The 19,625-nt window shown below is 45.0% G+C and overlaps 2 protein-coding genes across 2 annotated transcripts in view; both read right to left on the reverse strand.

Moving 5' to 3' along the window:
• Window positions 1-131: 131 nt before the first annotated feature.
• LOC115405116 (ras-related protein Rab-12) lies at window positions 132-6,990 on the reverse strand. Its single transcript, XM_030114578.1, has 6 exons — window positions 6,623-6,990; window positions 4,985-5,045; window positions 2,545-2,683; window positions 2,292-2,381; window positions 2,065-2,169; window positions 132-1,852 (listed from the first exon to the last, which is right to left on the reverse strand). The coding sequence occupies exons 1-6, from the start codon at window positions 6,849-6,851 to the stop codon at window positions 1,745-1,747; spliced, it is 732 nt and encodes a 243-aa protein (XP_029970438.1). The 5' UTR covers window positions 6,852-6,990; the 3' UTR covers window positions 132-1,744.
• A 10,916-nt stretch (window positions 6,991-17,906) lies between these two features.
• The window catches only part of LOC115405113 (glypican-1-like), a 57,474-nt gene continuing 55,755 nt past the window's right edge, over window positions 17,907-19,625 (reverse strand). Inside the window, exons 7-10 of the mRNA XM_030114575.1 lie at window positions 19,242-19,370; window positions 19,019-19,152; window positions 18,721-18,896; window positions 17,907-18,149 (exon numbers count right to left, since the gene is read on the reverse strand). Coding sequence (XP_029970435.1) covers window positions 17,944-18,149; window positions 18,721-18,896; window positions 19,019-19,152; window positions 19,242-19,370 — 645 coding nt within the window. The 3' untranslated portion in view covers window positions 17,907-17,943. The remainder of the gene's footprint in view (window positions 18,150-18,720; window positions 18,897-19,018; window positions 19,153-19,241; window positions 19,371-19,625) is intronic.

The following is a 19,625-nucleotide window of genomic DNA, read 5'->3' on the forward strand; positions in this document are numbered from 1 at the left end:
AAGGATTAAAAATGTTCAGCTTTTTTTTTATGCAAGACTGAAAACTGTCTAAGAAAGTATGCATTCGAAGACTTGACCATTCATGAGGCATGTCGCATTTCTTCAACACTCAGAGGCATAAAGACACATTCTGGTAATAAATATAGACATCTTTAATTGCATTTCATTAGTTCAAGAATGCCACAAGTTATAAATACCACAAATCTGTTTTAAACATGCCAAAACCTTCCACAGACTTCCCGACCGGTTGAACACGAAGTAGAGTCTTCCGTGTGGAAGGCGACGCTCGGGTCGAGGGAAAAGCGTTTCGGAAAACACAGAGAGGTTAGAGGGCTTGGCTAATAAAAGATAGAGCACAGGGTTAGTGTCAAAGGTCAAAAGACTGTCTACGTCTGAAGAAACGCTCACATGTACACAAAGGTCGTGTTGCTCGATCGGATCAATACTGCGAGACGTGATTAAAGGCATCGAGCCTCGACGTCTGCGCCCAAGGCAGAGTTCAACATGTTGAATTTGGCATTAGAGTCATTGTTAGATACACATTTGAAGCCAACAGAAGCTCGGGTTTAACATAAAAGGTGAAGGACTACGGAGGAAAACCACGAACGCATCGCAGCGACTTCCAAAGGAAAATACCTGGAGTTAAAAAGAGAGAAGTGTTCACGTCGAGGCCCGGCGTTTCAGAGAGACGTAAAAGGAAAAGCCGCCGCAAATAAAACCCCAAACTGGTCCGTCAGCGGGAGCAGAGACACGGATTCAGAGAAAACGCAGAAGAAAAGACCTCGCTGAGCCAGAGCAGTTCCTCTCAGCTCAAACACTCCATCTCTCCGTTCTGAGAGGCGTGGCACTCACCGATACTCGCATCTCCCCACAGCTTCCACTAACTGGACCTTTTAGTCAACTGTGATGAAATCAAGTTCGCGAAAGGAGGAGATGTGCAGGTCTGACCAGCAAATCAAAGTTTCCTGAGTCGTTCAAATACTGAAGAAGCTTCCCGCCCGTTTCCCCGCTGACACTCGTCTCTGATCAGTATCCGAATCCAGAGGAAGAAACATGTTAGTAACAGATACAAAACGCGTGTGTGTGTGTGTGTGTTCCATCATGTCTTCTCCCACACACACTTTCTTCTCCTCGCTCCGCCTCCAGGCGGCCCAGCTTCACTTGTGCTTTTCTTTTCTTCTCGGCGTGTCAGCTGAACTCGGGGGACGAGAGGCCGAAGTGCAAAACGTTACAAATCTTTTAATACTTTAAGGCTGAGCACAAACTGACACGACTCGTCCGGTCGCTACGGCAACACGCCACACTTCCACCACGTGCTTCTGTTTACCTGCAGCCGACGCCGTTTGACCGACTTAGTGAGTGATGAGGGAGAGAGAGAGAGAGAGAGAGAGACCCCCCCCCCCTTCCCAGAAGGCACCTGCGGGGCACGGCCAGTCAGAACGGTCAGAGAGATGAGGTAGTCCGGGTCACGTGCAGACAGAGACAGAGGGGTGGGGGGTGGGGGTGGGGGGGCTGTTAGTGCCGCTCAGGGTGGGAGATGGATTTGAAACTCTGCTCCAGACAGTTCGTGTTTCCTAACTGCTGCTATGTGCCGCCCTCTGGTGGCTACAATGATACTCTGCATACTGTGTATGTGGGTGTGTGTGTGTGTGTGTGTGTGTGTGTGTGTGTGTGTGTGTGTGTGTGTGTGTGTGTGTGTGTGTGTGTGTGTGTGTGTGTGTGTGTGTGTGTGTGTGTGTGTCTCTCAGCAGCAGCGCATGCGTGGGGGAGGCAGCTCCGGCGGCACTTCCGGTTCAGGCTGCAGAGACAGGACGCTGTTGGAGAGCTCCTTGTTGGGCACTTCCAGAGGCATCTGTTAGAAAGAAGACAGCGCCACCGTCAGGTCGCCGGCCACACACACACACACACACACACACACACACACACACACACAGAAACCTTATGGACCAAAACGACGACAACATGCGTGCAGATCCTACTGACGGAGAGAACAGACTGCTTTCACCGGTCATTAAGCCTCACTCAGTAACGAAACACGGAGTCGGCCCAGGAAGACACGCCCACCTTGCTCAGGATGTCATCCACCAGCTTCAGGAAGATCTCGTCCACGTTGAAGTTGTCCTTGGCGCTCGCTTCGCAGAAGCGCATTCCGCTAATCCGAGAGGCGAACTGGAAAACAAACAAACAAACAAACAAAAACACTGAAGTTTCAGGGACTAAAGTTTAACAAATCAAAATATCTGCTAAACCTGCAGCCAGACTTCCACACTGCGACAAGGTGTTGAACTGACCCGCTCCCCCTGCTGTCTGGTGATGATCCGGTCCGTCTCACAGTCCAGCTTGTTCCCGACCAGCAGCAGCTCCGCCTCCTCTGAGGCGTACTGACACACACACACACACACACACACACACACACACACACACACACACACAGACACACACAAATGGAGAAAAGCTTCCAGAGGTTACTGTGGCTCTACTACCAGGCGGCCCCACTCCAGATGAGCCTGGACTATCGCGTGTTTGACGCCTTGGTTTTCCTACCTTGTCGATCATTTTCATCCATTTAGGAAGGTCCTCGAAGGTCTCCTGTTTGGTGATATCGTACACCAGCACGATTCCTTTGGCTCCTCGGTAGTAGGCTGATGTGATGCTGTTGAACCTCTCCTGTCCAGCTGTGTCCCTGGAAGAAAAAAAAAAAAGAAAGGAAGCTTAAAAAAAAAAACAAGGCATTGGGGAGTCACTAACTCTAATATAACAGCTGATTAACAATGTTTTCACTAAGATGTTTCCACTATGATCAATTAATACACACTTACAGTCTAAATGAGTTTCATCAAACTACAAATACGTACAGAAGAATCAGATTCAAAAGTCTGATCTTACAGATTGACAGTGTTGTGATCAAGAGGTTTCAGGTTTCTCTGGTTAGCAGCATTCAAATTAACCTGGGATCAGTCTGATTCCCGCATGCAGGCTGTTTCCTACCAAACTAAAACGCAGACAGCTGAAGAGCTTCGTTCCAAAAAGAAGGAGTTGTAAAAGACTGCCGGGCTGCATCTCTCTCTCTCTCTCTCTCTCTCTCTCTCTCTCTCTCTATCTCTCTCTCTCTCTCTCTCTCTCTCTCTCTCTCTCTCTCTCTCTCTCTCTCTCTCTCTCTCTCTCTCTCTCTCTCTCTCTCTCTCTCTCTCTCTCTCTCTCTCTCTCTCTCTCTCTCTCTCTCTCTCTCTAGGATTTTGGAAAGGAGCTCCTCAGCGTCAGAGTGTTGATTGGGAGGCGTGAGGCTGTGACTCAGCGGATCATGTGACTCAGCTGCTGCTGCAGCAGCAGTTTGAAGTGTTACTGTACCTTCAGCCCGGCGCCCAGCGAGTGACGGCAGCTGATGTGACACGCGGGGTGGGGGTGTGGGGGAGGGAAGGGGGGGTGTTAGTTGGGGGCAAGACAGATGTGTTAGTGAAACAGGCAATGGAGTTCCCCCAGCAGCCACACAGTCCGTAAAAAATACAACAACATGTGAGACGTGAAATGTTCCCAAAATGTGATCAGAGAGGAACCCCGTCACATCTTGGTGAGTCTGAGCAACGGAACAAGGCACTTTAGACATGATCTATGGAAAAAAAAAAGACATAGAACGCCCCCGATTTATTCTCAGAAATGAACAGGAAGCAAAACAAAAGGTGGGAAAGACAGACGCCTGCCATCACAACTTTTCTGACCTGGATTTAACAGGATTCATGTTTTCACCAGTTCTGCTCATTTGGCTCAAGCTTCTTAAAAGCTTCATGTGCAAAAGCAGAAAACACTAAATTCAGGACATTTGGGAACACAGTCCCTCTGACATATTACCATGCTGAGACTCGAACAATTAAAAAGAAATTCAATTATCCTCTCCATCTTTTGCGATTTCCTCAAATTTCCACACAAACACCTGGAGACCTCTGACTGGAAGTCTTCAGCTACTGTCACTTAAAATGTCGTCACATTAAAGAAATGCTCACATCTGAAAGCAAAACCAGGAAAATCAAGGATCAATACTTCCATCATGTGTATTAAATAATCCCTGCTGAAGTTTTGGATTTGGGCATGTTTTCAGATCTAGGACCTGAGAATACAGGGACCAGACGTATTCCGATTAGACACCAATCTGATTGAACTCATGTCATGTAAACACTTGATCTGATCAGATTGATTGGGACTGAGGAGTTGGAGTAATGCAGTTCTGATCCGATCAGAGTCTGTGTGAACGGCCTCATCAGTTCACCTCTGGGTAAAACTGGATGTCACAAACATCCAGCATCACAGCAAAGCACTATGGGATTGATCCACAGACTGAATAAGTGTGTGTATCTATTCAGACTTTATGTTGACCAGATAATCACAATTCCCAATGAGAAATAATTAAACCGTCATAAAACAGAAGTCAATTCACTTTAGGTTCCAATAGTTTTAAAATTAGCATTATTATAGAATTACAGTGATTATTATTATAAACGACTGAATTTTGGCTACTTCAAACAAGAAAAATTAAGTTCTCCTTTAAAAATGAACTGAATGTTCAACAACTACATCAAATCACACTTAAAACCTCCGAAAGAGTGTGTACAGCCTGAAATACACAAAGCTCTAACAATTTTCTGCTTCTTTGTTTTGGTTAACTTATCCTGTAGAATCAACAAACATGATCTTAACCACATGTCTCTGAGCATTTCAGCATTAATATGCAGTACAAATCCTAAAGAAAATTATATTTTTCCTACTGATACACTCCTGAATGGAGCCATTAAAGCTGTGGCTTTAGAGAAAAGACTGAGTGTGATGATGTGCAGCTCATCAGAACTACCAGTGTTCAACACCAAACGATGAAAATAAACTTTCAAAATAAAACAGTCGATATGCAGCCAGTAAACCGGCTGTAGTGTTTGTCAGGGCGGCCTTAATCGCCCCATGCTGAGGATTAAATAGGCATCTCTGTGTAGTTTCTCACCATATCTGTAGTCGAATCTTCTTCCCTCTCAGCTCCACCGTCTTGATTTTGAAGTCGACTCCTGGAAGGGAAATTCGGGGATGAAAATATGTAAACAGACCAATCAGATCTGTGGACGTCTAGCGGATTGTGTCTGAATCTAGAATAACAGTACGGCTTCATTCTCTCATATTAAAACTTCAGACGACACAAACTGAAAGACATTGGAAACCTGAGGTTTTCCATGATTTTTACTTTTATAATCTGAGATTCAAACAATTGATTCTGATGAAATCTGTTAAAAACTGAAACAGACATGTTACCATTTCCCCTGGAATTCTGTAAAATGTAGTTTACACACTATGGAGTGCCATTATCTCACAATATAATCTACTAATTGGAGGAAATGCCATAAATAGGACTTAATGCATGCACAGAGTGTCCTAGTTTTTGATATGTTTTGCACGTTCATGGGTGTTTTTGTCACGCATCAGTGAGAGGCACTGACTGGATGGGAGGCCAAGTGGGCCAAAACACCCCTCTGTTAGATTAGAGGAGAAATGGGTAAAATGTGGCCACTTGACTGATGAGAGGCTAAAGGCTGAGTTCAGCTCGAAATTATAAATAAATGACATTTCCGAGACTTACAGAAAACAGAGACACCTGTCGCTTGGTCATACCTGTCTATTACTGTGATCTACTATTAAAATTAATATCATAACAGGCTATTGATAAAAATATTTCCTCTGTGGTGTCGGATCAAAACAACTCAACATTAGAGGTGCACGGCTCACACACAACATGCAAGTTGTGTTGCGATAATGTCAGGGCACAAAATGGAGTTCTGCCAGAGCAGCTGCTTGCTTGTGTGTGTGTGTGTGTGTGTGTGTGTGTGTGTGTGTGTGTGTGTGTGTGTGTGTCTATTTTGGGATTAGACACTATGGCTGTCTGCTGGATGACCGGGCTGTTTACTCAAAAGCAGGGCACAAAGTCTTATCTTCTGTGAGTGCAGGGGTGGGAAACTTGTGTTGTTCTAATCAGGCAGGGTGAACATGTTCATGTATTGTTCAGATTGTTCATAGTTTGATAAAAATCTGAACATAAATAGGGTGAAGCAGAGCTAAAGGGCCACTTGTGTCCAACGATGCTGAGGCTGGTCTCAGTGAAAAGACCCACCAATCAAACAGTTCAGGAGAGCATGTGATCTGTAGTGAAATACAGAATGTCTGGATATTCACCGACAGCTGACAAACGAACACAGAAGCTCAAAACACGCTTTCCAAGCTTGGGGTGATCAGGTTCAACCCTGTCTCTTTATATTATTGCTTCAGGGACTCCTAGTCAGTGTGTGAAACACTCTAAAACCTCGTGAAACACTTCTCCAAGCCGTAAACGAGGAATGTAATGTGAGGTAATTTAATGTAGTGAACCAGCTCAGTGCTCAAATAAGAATATCTGTCAGCTAAAGTTCGCTATTAGGAGCAGTTGGAGGGGTGTATCTACTGTGTTCACCCGGGATGTTAAACTTATCCATCGACAGCTGGTGTCAGGAGGAGTGTATTATGTTCAGGCTGTCTGAAGCATCTTTTCTCCAGAAAGTAGTCTGATCCCAGCTCGGCACACAAAACACCGGACGCACAAACCGCCTTCCGTCCTCACCGACGGTCGACTTGCAGGCTTCGCAGAAGGTGTCGTCGGTGAACCGCTCCATGAGGCTGGTTTTACCGACACCGCGGGATCCGATGATGATGATCTGGAGTTTGAAATCAGCGGGCCGGGGCGGCACCTTCCTGCGCCGGGACTGAGCCCCCAGAGCCGGGGACGAGTTCGCGGAGCCCCCGCCGCCAGCTCCGGCGGCCCTCCGCGGGATGTCAAACCTAGAATCCATCAGTAACTCCGCATTGGTGGTTTGAAAGACGAACAGAACGAAGCAGGTAGTTACAGCAAACTTTCCTCCGTCCCCGAAGAAGTTTCAGAAAGTTTCTCTGTTACCGACAGTTGTTGTTGTTCAGCCATTAGAAACCAGACGTCATGACGTCATATCCGCTTTGACGTCCCTCCGCCACTGAGACGTAAAATAAAAAAAAAGGAAGAATAAAAAATTAAACATATTTTAGATTTCTCTGTAAAATTGATATGGAAACAAAAAATAACGTTGAAAAGCTTTATTTATTTATTTACTTATTTATTCTGCAATTTTGGAGAGCGAGGGAGAGAGAGAGAGGGAGCAATTTCTTTATCTGCAAATGTCTTTCAAAGAGACATGATAGAGGCTACAATTTTCGACGTTTTCAAATACTTATAATGAATAAAATAATATTATAGAATATGCCAGCAGAGCTGTAGATGCCATAGTATAATAATTAATCAAGGATATATTTAGGATCTACAGATATGTGACAAGCAATTGCTCTCAAAATGGATAAGAAAGATCAACTAGAGGAAATGGATGAGACAGTTAATGAAACGTTACCAAGACGATCACATCGGCTTAGTGTGCCCACGGAGAAATTGTTTTTCTACAAAAAGGATGAGCAGGATAAAAGGTAGAGAAAACTGTTATCCATTTATCAACATTGGAAAGGTCAGGTCAGAGCAGGCCTGAAAAGTGGTCTGGCAGACTCACAATCAGCAGAAATGACTGATGATATTGAAAAGACAGTAAATGACACGATGAAACTATACAATGAACTAAGAGCGTAATGCACCATCTCACGTCAAAAGATGCTAAATGTGACTTGTGAATTGATGGCAAATGGAAATCATTTCGGAGTGTTTGTATGATGAAAACAAGAAAGACATTGTGAATATCAACTTATAAACACACTCACACCAAGTCCACATTTGGTACTGCATCACAGTCAATTTATCACTCTGAAGCAAGCATTGCTGTCAAAAAGACTTGATGCAGCTGCAGAACTAGCTGCAAAGGAAGCTCAGTTTAAAATCACACAGGAGGAAATCAAAGGGAAAAGTTAAGAGAAATGGAAGAGAAACACAGGAGGGAATTAGATGCAAAAAAATCTGGACTTCAGTGTTTAAAAGCAGAAAAGGAAAGGCAAGCTGCATATTCAAAATTAGAGATTTATGACATGGAACTGAAGGTTGATATGAACAGTCAGTTAATGCCACACACCTATGTGACTTCTCTTGTCACTTTAAGCTTTGCACAACAAGTTCCCACTGCCATCTGCAGGTTCATGTTGTCTGCCCATGCAGCAATATGCATCCATTCCTGTACAACATTTCCATCCTCGTGTCCATCGCCTTCCACAGGCATTTCCCAGCTGGCTGAAGCTCGCAAGACAGCATAGCTGCAAACAGAATATACCGGTGACAGTGGTGTTCAGCGGAGATACAATCAGCTGCATCGAATGAAAGGCATCCTTTATCTCACTTGTGTACACCAAAGGAATATCTCCTGCTGACAAGCTGCATTTGTTAAAAAGGTATGTCGCTGGTCCAACACTTAAACGAGGGCACAATTCACAGCTGTGAAAGACGCATGCAGAGATGCATGGAAAAGACTTGACATCAGCCTTTTGTTGTTTAATAGACATTCAGAGACAAACTGTCAGAGTGGCCCTAAATCCACTCAAAGGACGCAGAAGGTTTACGGACATTTTCTGACTTTCTCACCGCCTGTCTGCAAGCAACAGCACATGCAAAGGGCTTGGAGATAAGAGGCTGTGAGGAGAACCAAAAGTTATTGTGAAAGCTTCCAGAATGGCTTGAGACACGTTGTAATCGCCAGGTCACAGTTGCTCTCATGGAAAGTGGAGATCTCCCCTCCTTTTAGGATTTTGCAGAATTCGTAGCACTTGAGATGGAAATTGCCTGTGACCTGTAAAGACACACTCAAAAGAGGTTAAATCAAAAAGATCTGCAACTTAAGTCTTTGCAACACAAGCTTCTGTTAAAGCTGATAAAGCAAATTCAAACAGCAGAGCAGTTAGTGTTCGCTTTAGACTCCCAAAGTGACAACAAATTTGTCAGTGAGGAGGTACTGAACCAATTACAGACAGACTCCCATCCAACGTAGCAAAAGCTAACCACAATGCTGGCAGTTCACATAATGGTTAAAAGTTAGAGAGTGTCAGGGTTGTGTGTGAGAGGCTACAACTCAGATGTTCACATCGACCTTCCACTCTCTTATACAAAGGACTACATCCCATTTAACTGTAACAGCATACCTACAAATGAAACGACAAAGCAATACCCCGCCTGTCAGAGATTGTTGACAAAATACCACCACTGATGAGCTGTGATGTTGGACGACTCATTGGATTTAACTGTCCCAGAACTTTAACTCCAAAACAGGTTCTTCTCAGAAATGACAGTGAGCTATTTACAATACTGAGAGCTCTGAGGTAGAGCATTGCTGGTGGCTCCACATCAGAGCTTAAAGAAACTGAAACAAGTTTGAGCCACAGAGTTACAGTAAAATAATTATTTCCTGTGACTCCTATAGATCTGATAAATGTTCTTCAGTCACATTTTAAGGACACAGTCTCACAAAACCATCTGATTTTTCTAGATGAAACCGAGGATGGAATAAAGCAAAACAAACACAAAAGGCTTACAGAAATTAGACTCCAACATTTAAAGTGAAAGTTTCTCAAGGATGAGAAATACAAAGGGACCATGTTGCATACACGAATGACATAACTGAAAGAGATGTCGAAAAACTACAAAATGAAGGACCAAAAGGTGAAAAATGGTACATCCTCCACCATGGGATTTATCGCTCAAAAAAGTCAACAAAACTGTGTGTCATATTTGATTGTTCAGCCAAATACAATGGAACAAGTCTCAATGATCATCTTCTCCAAGGACCAGACTCAGTAAACAATCTGACTAACTGACCTAAGGTTCAGGCATATAGAAAAGATGTTCCATCAGTTTCTTGTCGATGGAAAAGACAGGGATTACTTGCACTTAGTCTGGTGGAAAAGCGGTGGGACAAGCTCACAATGTCAAACCTACAGAATGACGGTTCACCTTTTCAGTGCAGCACCGTCTCCAGGCTGCGGAAATTATGGACTTAAACATTCAGCCAAAGAACACAGCAAGTCCCACCCAGCAGGTTCAACGTTCATGGAAAAGGATTTTAATGTCGGTGATGGAGTTGCAAACACACAAAACACAAAAAGCATTTTTTTAATGAAGAGTTTGTATTATGGGAGAAAAAATACCTAATCCTACTGGGCCCTGTGTAAACACTGTCTGTCCCTCAAACCCAGTAATGACTTGGATGATCGCCCTCAGCAGCAACAACTGTAATCAAGCATTTGTGATAACTTGCGATGAGTCTTTCACAGCACTGTGGAGGAATTCTGGCTCACTCAGGATTTTGGAGAAAAAGCAGGGATCTGCAGCATGAGCCTCACAACCTGCAACAAGTTTGAAGCAACATGGAAAAAAAACAATTTCATTAACATAAGTGATTCATTCAGGTTCATTTTTATGGAACAGTAGTTTCAGTTAGTCACTTTTTTATAATATAGCAGTGCTGCTATAGTTACTGATTACTTCTCCAAGAAACTAATCCAGTTACTTTACTGATTACCTCTTTCAAAAGTAGTTAGTCACTTTAATAATCACTTTACTCACTTTTCTAACACATGATGCACAATCTTAACACACTATAAAGCCATTGACCTTTCAGCCTGTCTATTCTTTCTGCGTTTTCCTTCATATAATTGAATAAAATCAAAGTGTCTCTGTTCAAGTTTTTGTTAGTTTCAATGTTTTATGCACATTGCATCCACCATAATGTTAATAAGTTGTTTTTGAACTCTCAGATTAAATGTGAGTTGTGAGGAAACCAGAGTACCTGGAGAAAACCCACATTCTGGTGCTGGTGGGGGATTAGCGGTTAGCGTTTCCATGCTCGGTAGAAGTGAGCGGTCCCACAGCCTCCTCCTTGTTATTGACCATGGTCACACTTCTTCTTTTTCTGGAACAACCTGCACCAGGTCGTCATTGTCCACAGTGACAACCGTCTTGGTTTCGTCCACTTCTTTCCTGCTGATTCTGTTTTGCTAACCACCCTCCCATAGCCTCTTTTTCTCTTGTTTTCCCTCTTTTCTGATTGCCTAATCTAAGACCCTGGTGGCCTCCTCTAGCCTGATCTTCTCACGCAGCAGAATTGGCATCTCAGGACCTTCTTCTCAGACTGGAGGGTCTTCTGAACAGTGAGCAGGACCTCCTTCTCATCCTCCACCTTCTTTCTCTGCTCCACCACCTCCTCCAGAGCTCTGTGCTTCACCCTCCTTTCTTCTTCTCTCTGGAGCTCCTGACTTTCTTGATCAGTTGTTCAGAGGAGTCTCTCATTTTCCTCCAGGTAATCAGGCGAGTTGCAGTCTGTGTCTCTGAGCTTCCCCTCCAGGTCGCTCCCTTCTCGTTTGAGGGTTCAGTTTGAGTAAAATGGGTCCTGCTTCCTGCCTTGACCCTGTCTGTCCTGTGTCTTTGAGCCTGCAAGCGTTGAGACATCCACAGGAGTTCCTCCTTCAGTTTGTCCACTTTGCCGTTTTCCCACTGCTCCTTTCGGAACTCCTTCAGTTGGCAAATGTTGGCAGAGAACACAGTGTCTGAGAGCTGAATCCTCCAGAGAAGGCTGTGCTGGGGCTAGATCCGAAAAGCCAAACATGCAGGTTGCACATTAATCCAAAAGCAGGCAGAAGCAGGTGAGCGGCCAAAGCTGGATAGAGCGGAGTCGGAAGGCTGGGTGGATTGGGCAGCTTGAGCTACGATCCAGCACCACAGTGGAGTAGAGGTCTGATTAAAAAGACGCCCTCTCCATCAGGAAAGCGATCTCCTCTCCCAGTCACAGCTGAACACAATGGTAGTGACAGCCGGCCCCTGAATTAACCCAGTTTGGCTTTAATGTGTTATTGTTTTCAATAGCAGAAGATATTAGCTAGTAAGGCAAAACAGATCTACAAAGGAAAAGACAACAAGCAGGATATTATGTTGGAAAGACTCTTGCTCTGTCGGTGAGTCCTCCTGCACAGAATAGCCCATCTTCTCTGTTGAAGTGTGATCCGAAGGCTGGATTGTTTACTTTACTACACTACAGCAGGAAACACAAAGTGTTCGGCATCACAACAAACGTCCCAGAAATATGGGATTACCATTCCAGAGACTCAAAATTATCTTATTTTGGGAAACTTTTTCCACATCCATCATGCCTGTCATTGCATGATTGTCTGGTTTACTTTAATTAGCTTACAGACAATAGTTTTATTAAAACAAAACAAAACAAAAAATGAACTTTACTGGGGTTTTTTTAACCCTTACTTAGGAAAGAGACCATATTTGGTTCGTTATTTATTTCTTCCAGTGCTTTAAAATTAATGCTCCATTAATTCTACTGGTGCTACATTGAGATGTGTTAAATTTGAGCAGGATTTTCACATTTGTGAGGATAATGGATGCCATAATTACATTTTCCACACACAAACCATAACAAATTAGTGATCTGGGTCAACCCTTTTTTTATTTACCCATAACAATATGTCTATTTTAATTTATTTTCCTTACTGAAATTATGTTAAATGATAGTAAAATATTGAGATATATAAATGACATTAACAATTTAGCAAACTCCAAGTAATTCAATGAGTTTCCCTCATTGTTTCCGCTGCAGTGCAGAGAGCTTCCCTCCACTGGATGGCAGTGTGTTCATTCAGCTCCACAGCTTCAAGCAGTTTGACTCATTTCAAATTCAGCCATCTGACAGAAGCAGAGGGGAGAAGCTTGATCTCAGATTTATACTCTGAAGTAGAAATTATGTAAGAAGTCAGACTGCTGGAGATCAGAGAAATTGATTGAGACAAAAAAGGGAGACAGAGGAGGAACATCACAAAGTCCCACGAAAGAGAGGAAGACGGTGGGAGAGAAATATGTCTTCTTAACTAAAAGGAATGTACAACGGGACAAAATTCTCTCTAAGGTGGAAAGATTAGTCTGAAAATGAATTGGATATCTTCAGCTGCATGTCCAGATTTGACAGATACATTTAAAACTACAGACATTTCACACTTTCTATACATTGAAAAAGGAGGAGGAAAGCAGAGAGACATTATGTCTACCCAGCTTTTTTTAATGGTCTCTCTATAATGTAACATTACATAGTTTGGTATGTCAGCAAGCAAATTTTCTATACTTTACATGAATTTAAACTGAAGTAGTTTGACTGGCTTGCACTGGAATAGAGACATATTCAAAAAACGTACCAGATCACTTGAAAACGCTCATGTTTCAGAGGATCTTTAGTGACCTGGTCCAGTAAGTCATGATGGAGCCTGGAGGTAAAAGCAGGTGTACTGCAGTGAGGAAACGCTATTGACGCGTCTCCGGCCCCGTGGAGCTGATATTTCAAACAGGGGAGAGCATGTAAGGTTGAGAGGCAGTCACTCATAAAAGTGCTGTAAAGCAAAGGGTAAGCTGGGAGAAAAGAGGCTGTGTGTGTGTGTGTGTGTGTGTGTGTGTGTGTGTGTGTGTGTGTGTGTGTGTGTGTGTGTGTGTGTGTGTGTGTGTGTGTGTGTGTGTGTGTGTGTGCCGCCAGTAAGACAGGAGGCAAAAAGCTTCAGACACAATCAATAAGTGAGAGCGAAGCTGTCTGAATGCATGTGTGTGCACTGGACTAAAGACAAACCTCAGAAAAATGACTGGCAGTGTGCAGAGGTGGCAAATCTAAAAGACCCAGCGGCACCTCAGGACTGAGGCGGATTTGCAGGTTTAAATCTCACTGATAGTTTCCCATGAGCAACACACTTGATCCCAGAAGTTTTTTGTTCAGTTACCCATGAAAAAGATTAAATGCAATGAAATAATTCCCTGAAAGGAAACTATTGACCTAATGTAACAATGGGTTTTTCTTGCTTTTTTTAAAAATTTGTTTTCTACATTTCAGCAGAAATGCTTCGGATTTCACTAATTAAAGTCCTTATAGTGACGTATTTTCCATGATTTGTGTTCTGGCTCATGATTGGCGCATTCACATAAACAAATCATAAATGTGTGCATAATGTGTGTAAATGATGTGAGATTACCTGCTGATAATCTGCTGAAACTCAGCGCATGAACACTGACCTGAAACGTCTATTTTTGGTCATTTTTCCAGCAAACAGTAGCGATCACGCATTAAATATTGACAGGACGTTCTCCCATTCCTCAGCATTAGAAAACCTGTCAATCGACCGATGATTATTTATCACTTGGAGCCATAAAGGTCAGCCGTGGCTTCGCCGTCTTGAACAAGATGATAATTCACCCGTTCATTCAGTCACTAGCTCGTGTGCTAATGCTGCCGGATTCTGATGGAGCGGCGTTCAGCCTGTCAGTCAATCTTCCCACTGCTGCTCTGCTGTGTTTGCAGGTCTGGAAACACAAAAACATGCACTGAACAGATGAGACTGCTGCGGTTTTGTCCTTATGTTTGACACCGCTGTGTTATGATCTTTATTTGTGATGTTATCTTTGTTTTCTCAATCCACCATATGCGACTGTTGAGTGCCTGCACTCCCAGATTTGTGTGATGTTTGCACGCTCTTCCTGGGCCCGTTTTGGTTTTTATCCGGTTTGCCTCCACGGTCCAAAAGCAGGCAGGTCAGGTCATTTGGTGTTGCTCATGGGCTTAAAGGCAGTGGATTGATGAGCCGTTCCCCTGAAAGTCTGACTTGGATGAAGTGGACACAGAGGGCAGACGGGTGAGCCACAAAACATCCACAGCATTAAAAAAAAAAACGGGACGCAGACGTGTTGAAAATCTTACAATGTATATAATTGACACAAGATTTCAGGTACAACAGCAAATGAGACATTTTTAGATATTTTTTTTTCAACCTCTTTTCTGGCATCTGTCGTCACCATAAGAACAAACTTTCCATCGATTTCTGATAACAATAAAACCAATGTCAATTAAAACAGGAAAAAATAACTTTTTTTCCCCCCCTGGTAAATTGGCTCCTTTCAGAAATGCCTCCGTTTCTGAAGTCAGTGTTGAATAAAGTTGGTTGAATAATCAGCTTTGCGGCGCCGTGTGAAGGCAGGCCGGGCGCCCGGCCTCAAACCCACGGCCTTCTTATTTACACCGTTGCACCACTGTCAAACAGGAGACATCTCGCTGGGCCATATCTATCTGCATACACACACGCGAGCACGCACACGCACACGCACACACACACACACACACACACACACACACACACACACACACACACACACACGCACGCACGCACGCATCCCCAATCAATAGTCGTTTCTGGAAGGTGTTGACTCGCGCATCGATCGACCATCTTGTGATGTCTTTGTGCAGACAATGCCATTTATTGGCCTCATAAAAGTGCAGGTTTTATAAAAGGGAGGGGACGAGGGGGGGCTTTGAACAACAAATTAATGAGATCAAAAAGTGAAGGAGGAGCGGGTGGGGGATGGGTGTGTGTGTGTGTGTGTGCAAATTTCAGCCCATGACATTGTGAGGCCGTCACTGAAGCTGAAGCTGTGAGTCTAAAGTCATCTTTGAACTGGAATGTCACCATCACAGCTGGAGAACTTTCTGATTCTTTACAGGCCCGCGTGTGTTTACTTTCACATTCATATTCAGAAATTCCCTCCGGGGGTCAGCGACATGCGGCGCGCTCGCAAACTGTCAAAGAGTGTGTTTTCCCATCCCCGTCGGAACAACCGAGAACACAATAACTCTCTCTTTAGAGTCTCAGCGTCTGGAAGGCAGTCACAGGCAGAGTCCTTCATCAGGGACGGGCGGACAGACGGGCGCGCTCACACGGCAACGCATCGCTCACTAATCAAGCCTCTCCGAAGAGCCTGACACGTGTTCTCCTCGCGCCCTGGCCGAGCCGAACGGGTCTGCGGTATCAGCAGCTGTCTGCTTGCATATAGATTATTTTTAACAACATGAGTCGGAGTGGATTGTACCGGTGCGCAACGCAAGGAAAGGCATACTTAAAAGAAGACTGTTGCACCTTCCATCTCGCAGCCCACGAGCAGTTCTGACAGCACAGATATCATCAATACAGCTCGTGAGCTCTGATAGCAGGAGCTGGATTATACTATTTTTGAAAAATGAGCTATATTAGTCTCCCATTGCTGTCACTTTAATGGCACTCCATCACACAAGTTTAGCCAGATGCATTTCAATAGATTTCCTCGCCGCGCCGTCCAAACCAGATTTACAAACGCTCTGAAGTCCGTCCCCCCCCCCCCCTTTTTTTTTTTTTTTTTTTTTTTGCCTCTGTCGATCAAACACAAGTACACACTCACGCGCGAGCATTTGTCCCATCAGCCCGCACGCGGCGCTCCTCCCACACGTCTGGGTTTTAAAATGCGCCGCGTGCTTCCTGTGTTCCCACAGCAATCCCAGTCAGGACGACACGTAATGAAGCGCTGTGTCATCGTCGTATTGCCTTTGCCGTCATGGAGAAGCTTTAAAGGTCATTATAACTGATGAGCGGGGGGGGAAAGGGTAGCGGGAGACGGGCTGGGGAGAAAAGAGGCACTGATATAGAAAAGTTGCAGATGCAGATACTCTGACAGATGAGGGCAAATAAAACTATGATCTGACCTCTTAGAAAATTTTGGTGCCTAACTGACTATTTTTCTCTAGGAAAAAAAAAAGAAAACAACAACAAAGAAGCAATCAAAAGTATGTACAATGTTTTGTCTCGCCATAGAAATAGTAGTACTTTTCAAAGACGTGCACGGTGCGGCTGGTTCTGTGAAATGAATCATCGCTGTAATTACACAGGAAAACCTTTGACACTGAAGTAATGTTACTAATCACAGGATCACTGGACCTTCTCAGGGTACACAGGAAATTATGCATATTATAGTGTTGCTCCGTTTCGTGATCGTAGAAGGATTACTGGAGGGAAGAAAAAGAAAAGTGCAGCAAGATTGCAGTGTCTCTGCTTCTGTGTACGTTTCTGTTCTGCTACAAAAAAAAAAAAAAAAAAAAAATCACAGGAGTCGCTCAGCGTGAGGCCGATCGGACACCGACACCCCCGAATCCGCAGATATCATGTGGAGGGAGTCATCCGAGACCGGGGGCTTTACGAATCTGGAGGTGGTGCTACACTGCCAGTGGGGGGCGGAGGAGGGAGGGGGGGGGGGGGGGGGGGGGACTGCCTCAGCAGGGGGCGGAGGGGATGCTGGGATGGGTGAACGGATGGAGGGGGGGACGACGGGCCGTGTTCCTCTCATGTCAGACCATCATGTCAGTGTAAATGTGATCAGGGCTGTTATTAAAGCCTCCATGATGAAATGGCAAAAAGTGCTGATGCAGAGTGAGAGAGAGAGAGAGAGAGAGAGAGAGAGAGAGAGAGAGAGAGAGAGAGAGAGAGAGAGAGAGAGAGAGAGTAAGGATACTGTGAGGCTTAATGCATGAGGAGGTCTGCTGCAGTCCAGATTATCCTCCTTCAAACGTTATCGCCGCTTTAATACTTTCAGCTTCTGCTTTCTGTGAATTTTTGCGTCTCTATAAATATCTTTGTGTGACTAAATCAGTTTGGGGTTTTATTGATTATCAGTCGATAAATAAATAATCCTCAGGGGAATTTTAAGACGTGCCACCGCAAGGCAGCATTCCGACTCTCTCAGTGGTGTCAACACCAACGGGCGGCGACCACAACACTCCCACACGTCCAGTCCCAAACGCCAGAGAGAAAACCGAGGAAGATGCAAAAAAAAAAAAAGAAAAGAAAAAAAGACCAGCTCTAACGGAGTCATCAATATACTGAGAGGAGAAGACAAGAAACATTGATGAAGTGAAATTTCCATTTTGTTCTAATCCAAAACCAAAGGAAGTCCATCCGAGCGACTGGTTTGTTGTTGTTTAGTTAAACTTATTCAGTTTTGGCAAAAGTAACTAATCCCCCAGCTTCTCCTCCCTCCTGTTTGAACTCCGCCCCCCCCCCCCAGACTCAGTCCCGGTTGGTTCCACGCCTCCTTCAGGATTATAGTCGCAGCAGCAGGAGGAGCAGCGGGAGCAGGCAGGAGGCGACGGAGGGGAGGCGCCGCGCCGCCGAGCCCTTCACCTCCTTGTTTTCGGGGAGGTAGGGGTAGAGCACGGGCCGGTCGGTGGCCGGGGCCACCAGGCGGGGGCTTCGGGAGCAGGAGTCGTCGGTGCACATGCCGCTTCCTGAACCGCTCACGTCATCACCTGCGGACGGAGAGGCGGAGTTCAATCCGACGACAAATTTATCACTTGGACTAATAAAGAAATTTAATTCAAAACATGCCAGTGCATTGCTTTTCAGAACACATGCCACAATATATACTATAATTATAGTAATAGTTTCACTTTTTCCAAAAAGAAACACCGGTTGATATTTCATATTATTGGAGACAAAGCAAACCCAATCAGAAAAGAAAAAAAGAAAAAAAAAACCCTAAAATTTTATCGTCCAGGTGCAGGCCCCAGAAAATAAAAAGAAGAGAAAAAGCAAAACCATGTGAGAATCTAATTACATAAAGGAACAAAATACCACTTCAGTCATGGAGAAGGACAATCTGATTTAAGAGAAAAGCCTTTAAAATCCAATCTTAACACTAACCATATCGCTTGTGCCATTTTGTGAAATGGAAGACAGAAGTGTGCTGCGCTAAATGACCATGTTTGGTGTTTTTTTTAAGCTGGAACTTGTTAAAGTGCTTCGATCATCCGTGAATCATCCGAGATGAAGTTCCTTGTAAACGGTCTTTCGAAACTTCTGGGTTTTCTAATCACTCACTGGTGTCCTGAAAGTCCACATCCTGGCCGTTGAGCGCATTCTTCAGGCGGTGCGTCATGATCTTCAGCTGCATTATCTGCTGGCGTATTGTCATGTCTGGCTTGGTGATGTCGATTTCCACCTCGGGGTTGTTGATCTGACTGGCGAGGCCGTCGCCCATCACCTCCGGAAGGTACCTGGATCACACACACACACGCTCCATTGAAGCGCTTCAACTGATCGGTCATTTCAGAGTTTGGGGGTGTCCAATGTAAGGCCTGTGGGTCAGAACCGGCCGGACCCTCGCTGACAGCCATACCTGGCTCGATTCATGCCGTTCCAGCACTTGTCCTCGGCCCCGGTTCCCGTGGCCACTCGGTCGCTGCAGAGGACGCTCGGGAGGGAAACCCAGTACGGCTGCATGTCCCTCAGCCTCATGGTCACGTCGGTCACCTGCAGGAGAGACGGAGACCGTCGGAACCCGTCGGCTCGTCGTCAAGCCATGAAACCCGGGACGGGAGTTGAGCTGGACGGACACTGACCAGCTTCTCCATCTTGCCGGAGCTGGCCTCCAGCCCGTCCTCCGCCGCGACCTTCCCCCGCTTCACGCTGTCCTCGTCCCCCGTGCTGCTGGTCCCTCCGGCCCGGAGGTTTCCACACGCCTGGAACAGCTGGGGAAGAACGATGAGACGGAAAATCAAAGGCGAAGGTGAAAGAAGAGGAGGAAAATTGCGGGAGAATTTCCGAGCACGCGTGTGGAAACACATCTGCCAACGAGAGATGGTGGCGACAGGCGCTGGTGGCGATTTCATGACCTCGGGAGTCAATCACAGCCCGACTTTAGCCGAGTGATTCACAGCTCAGAAAGTAGCACTCGTCCCTGCGGGGCTTACATTTCATATACGGCGCCCTGGGAAGACAGAGAG

This window comes from Salarias fasciatus, chromosome 18, assembly GCF_902148845.1.
Source record: "Salarias fasciatus chromosome 18, fSalaFa1.1, whole genome shotgun sequence".
NCBI classification, from domain to species: Eukaryota; Metazoa; Chordata; class Actinopteri; order Blenniiformes; family Blenniidae; genus Salarias; species Salarias fasciatus.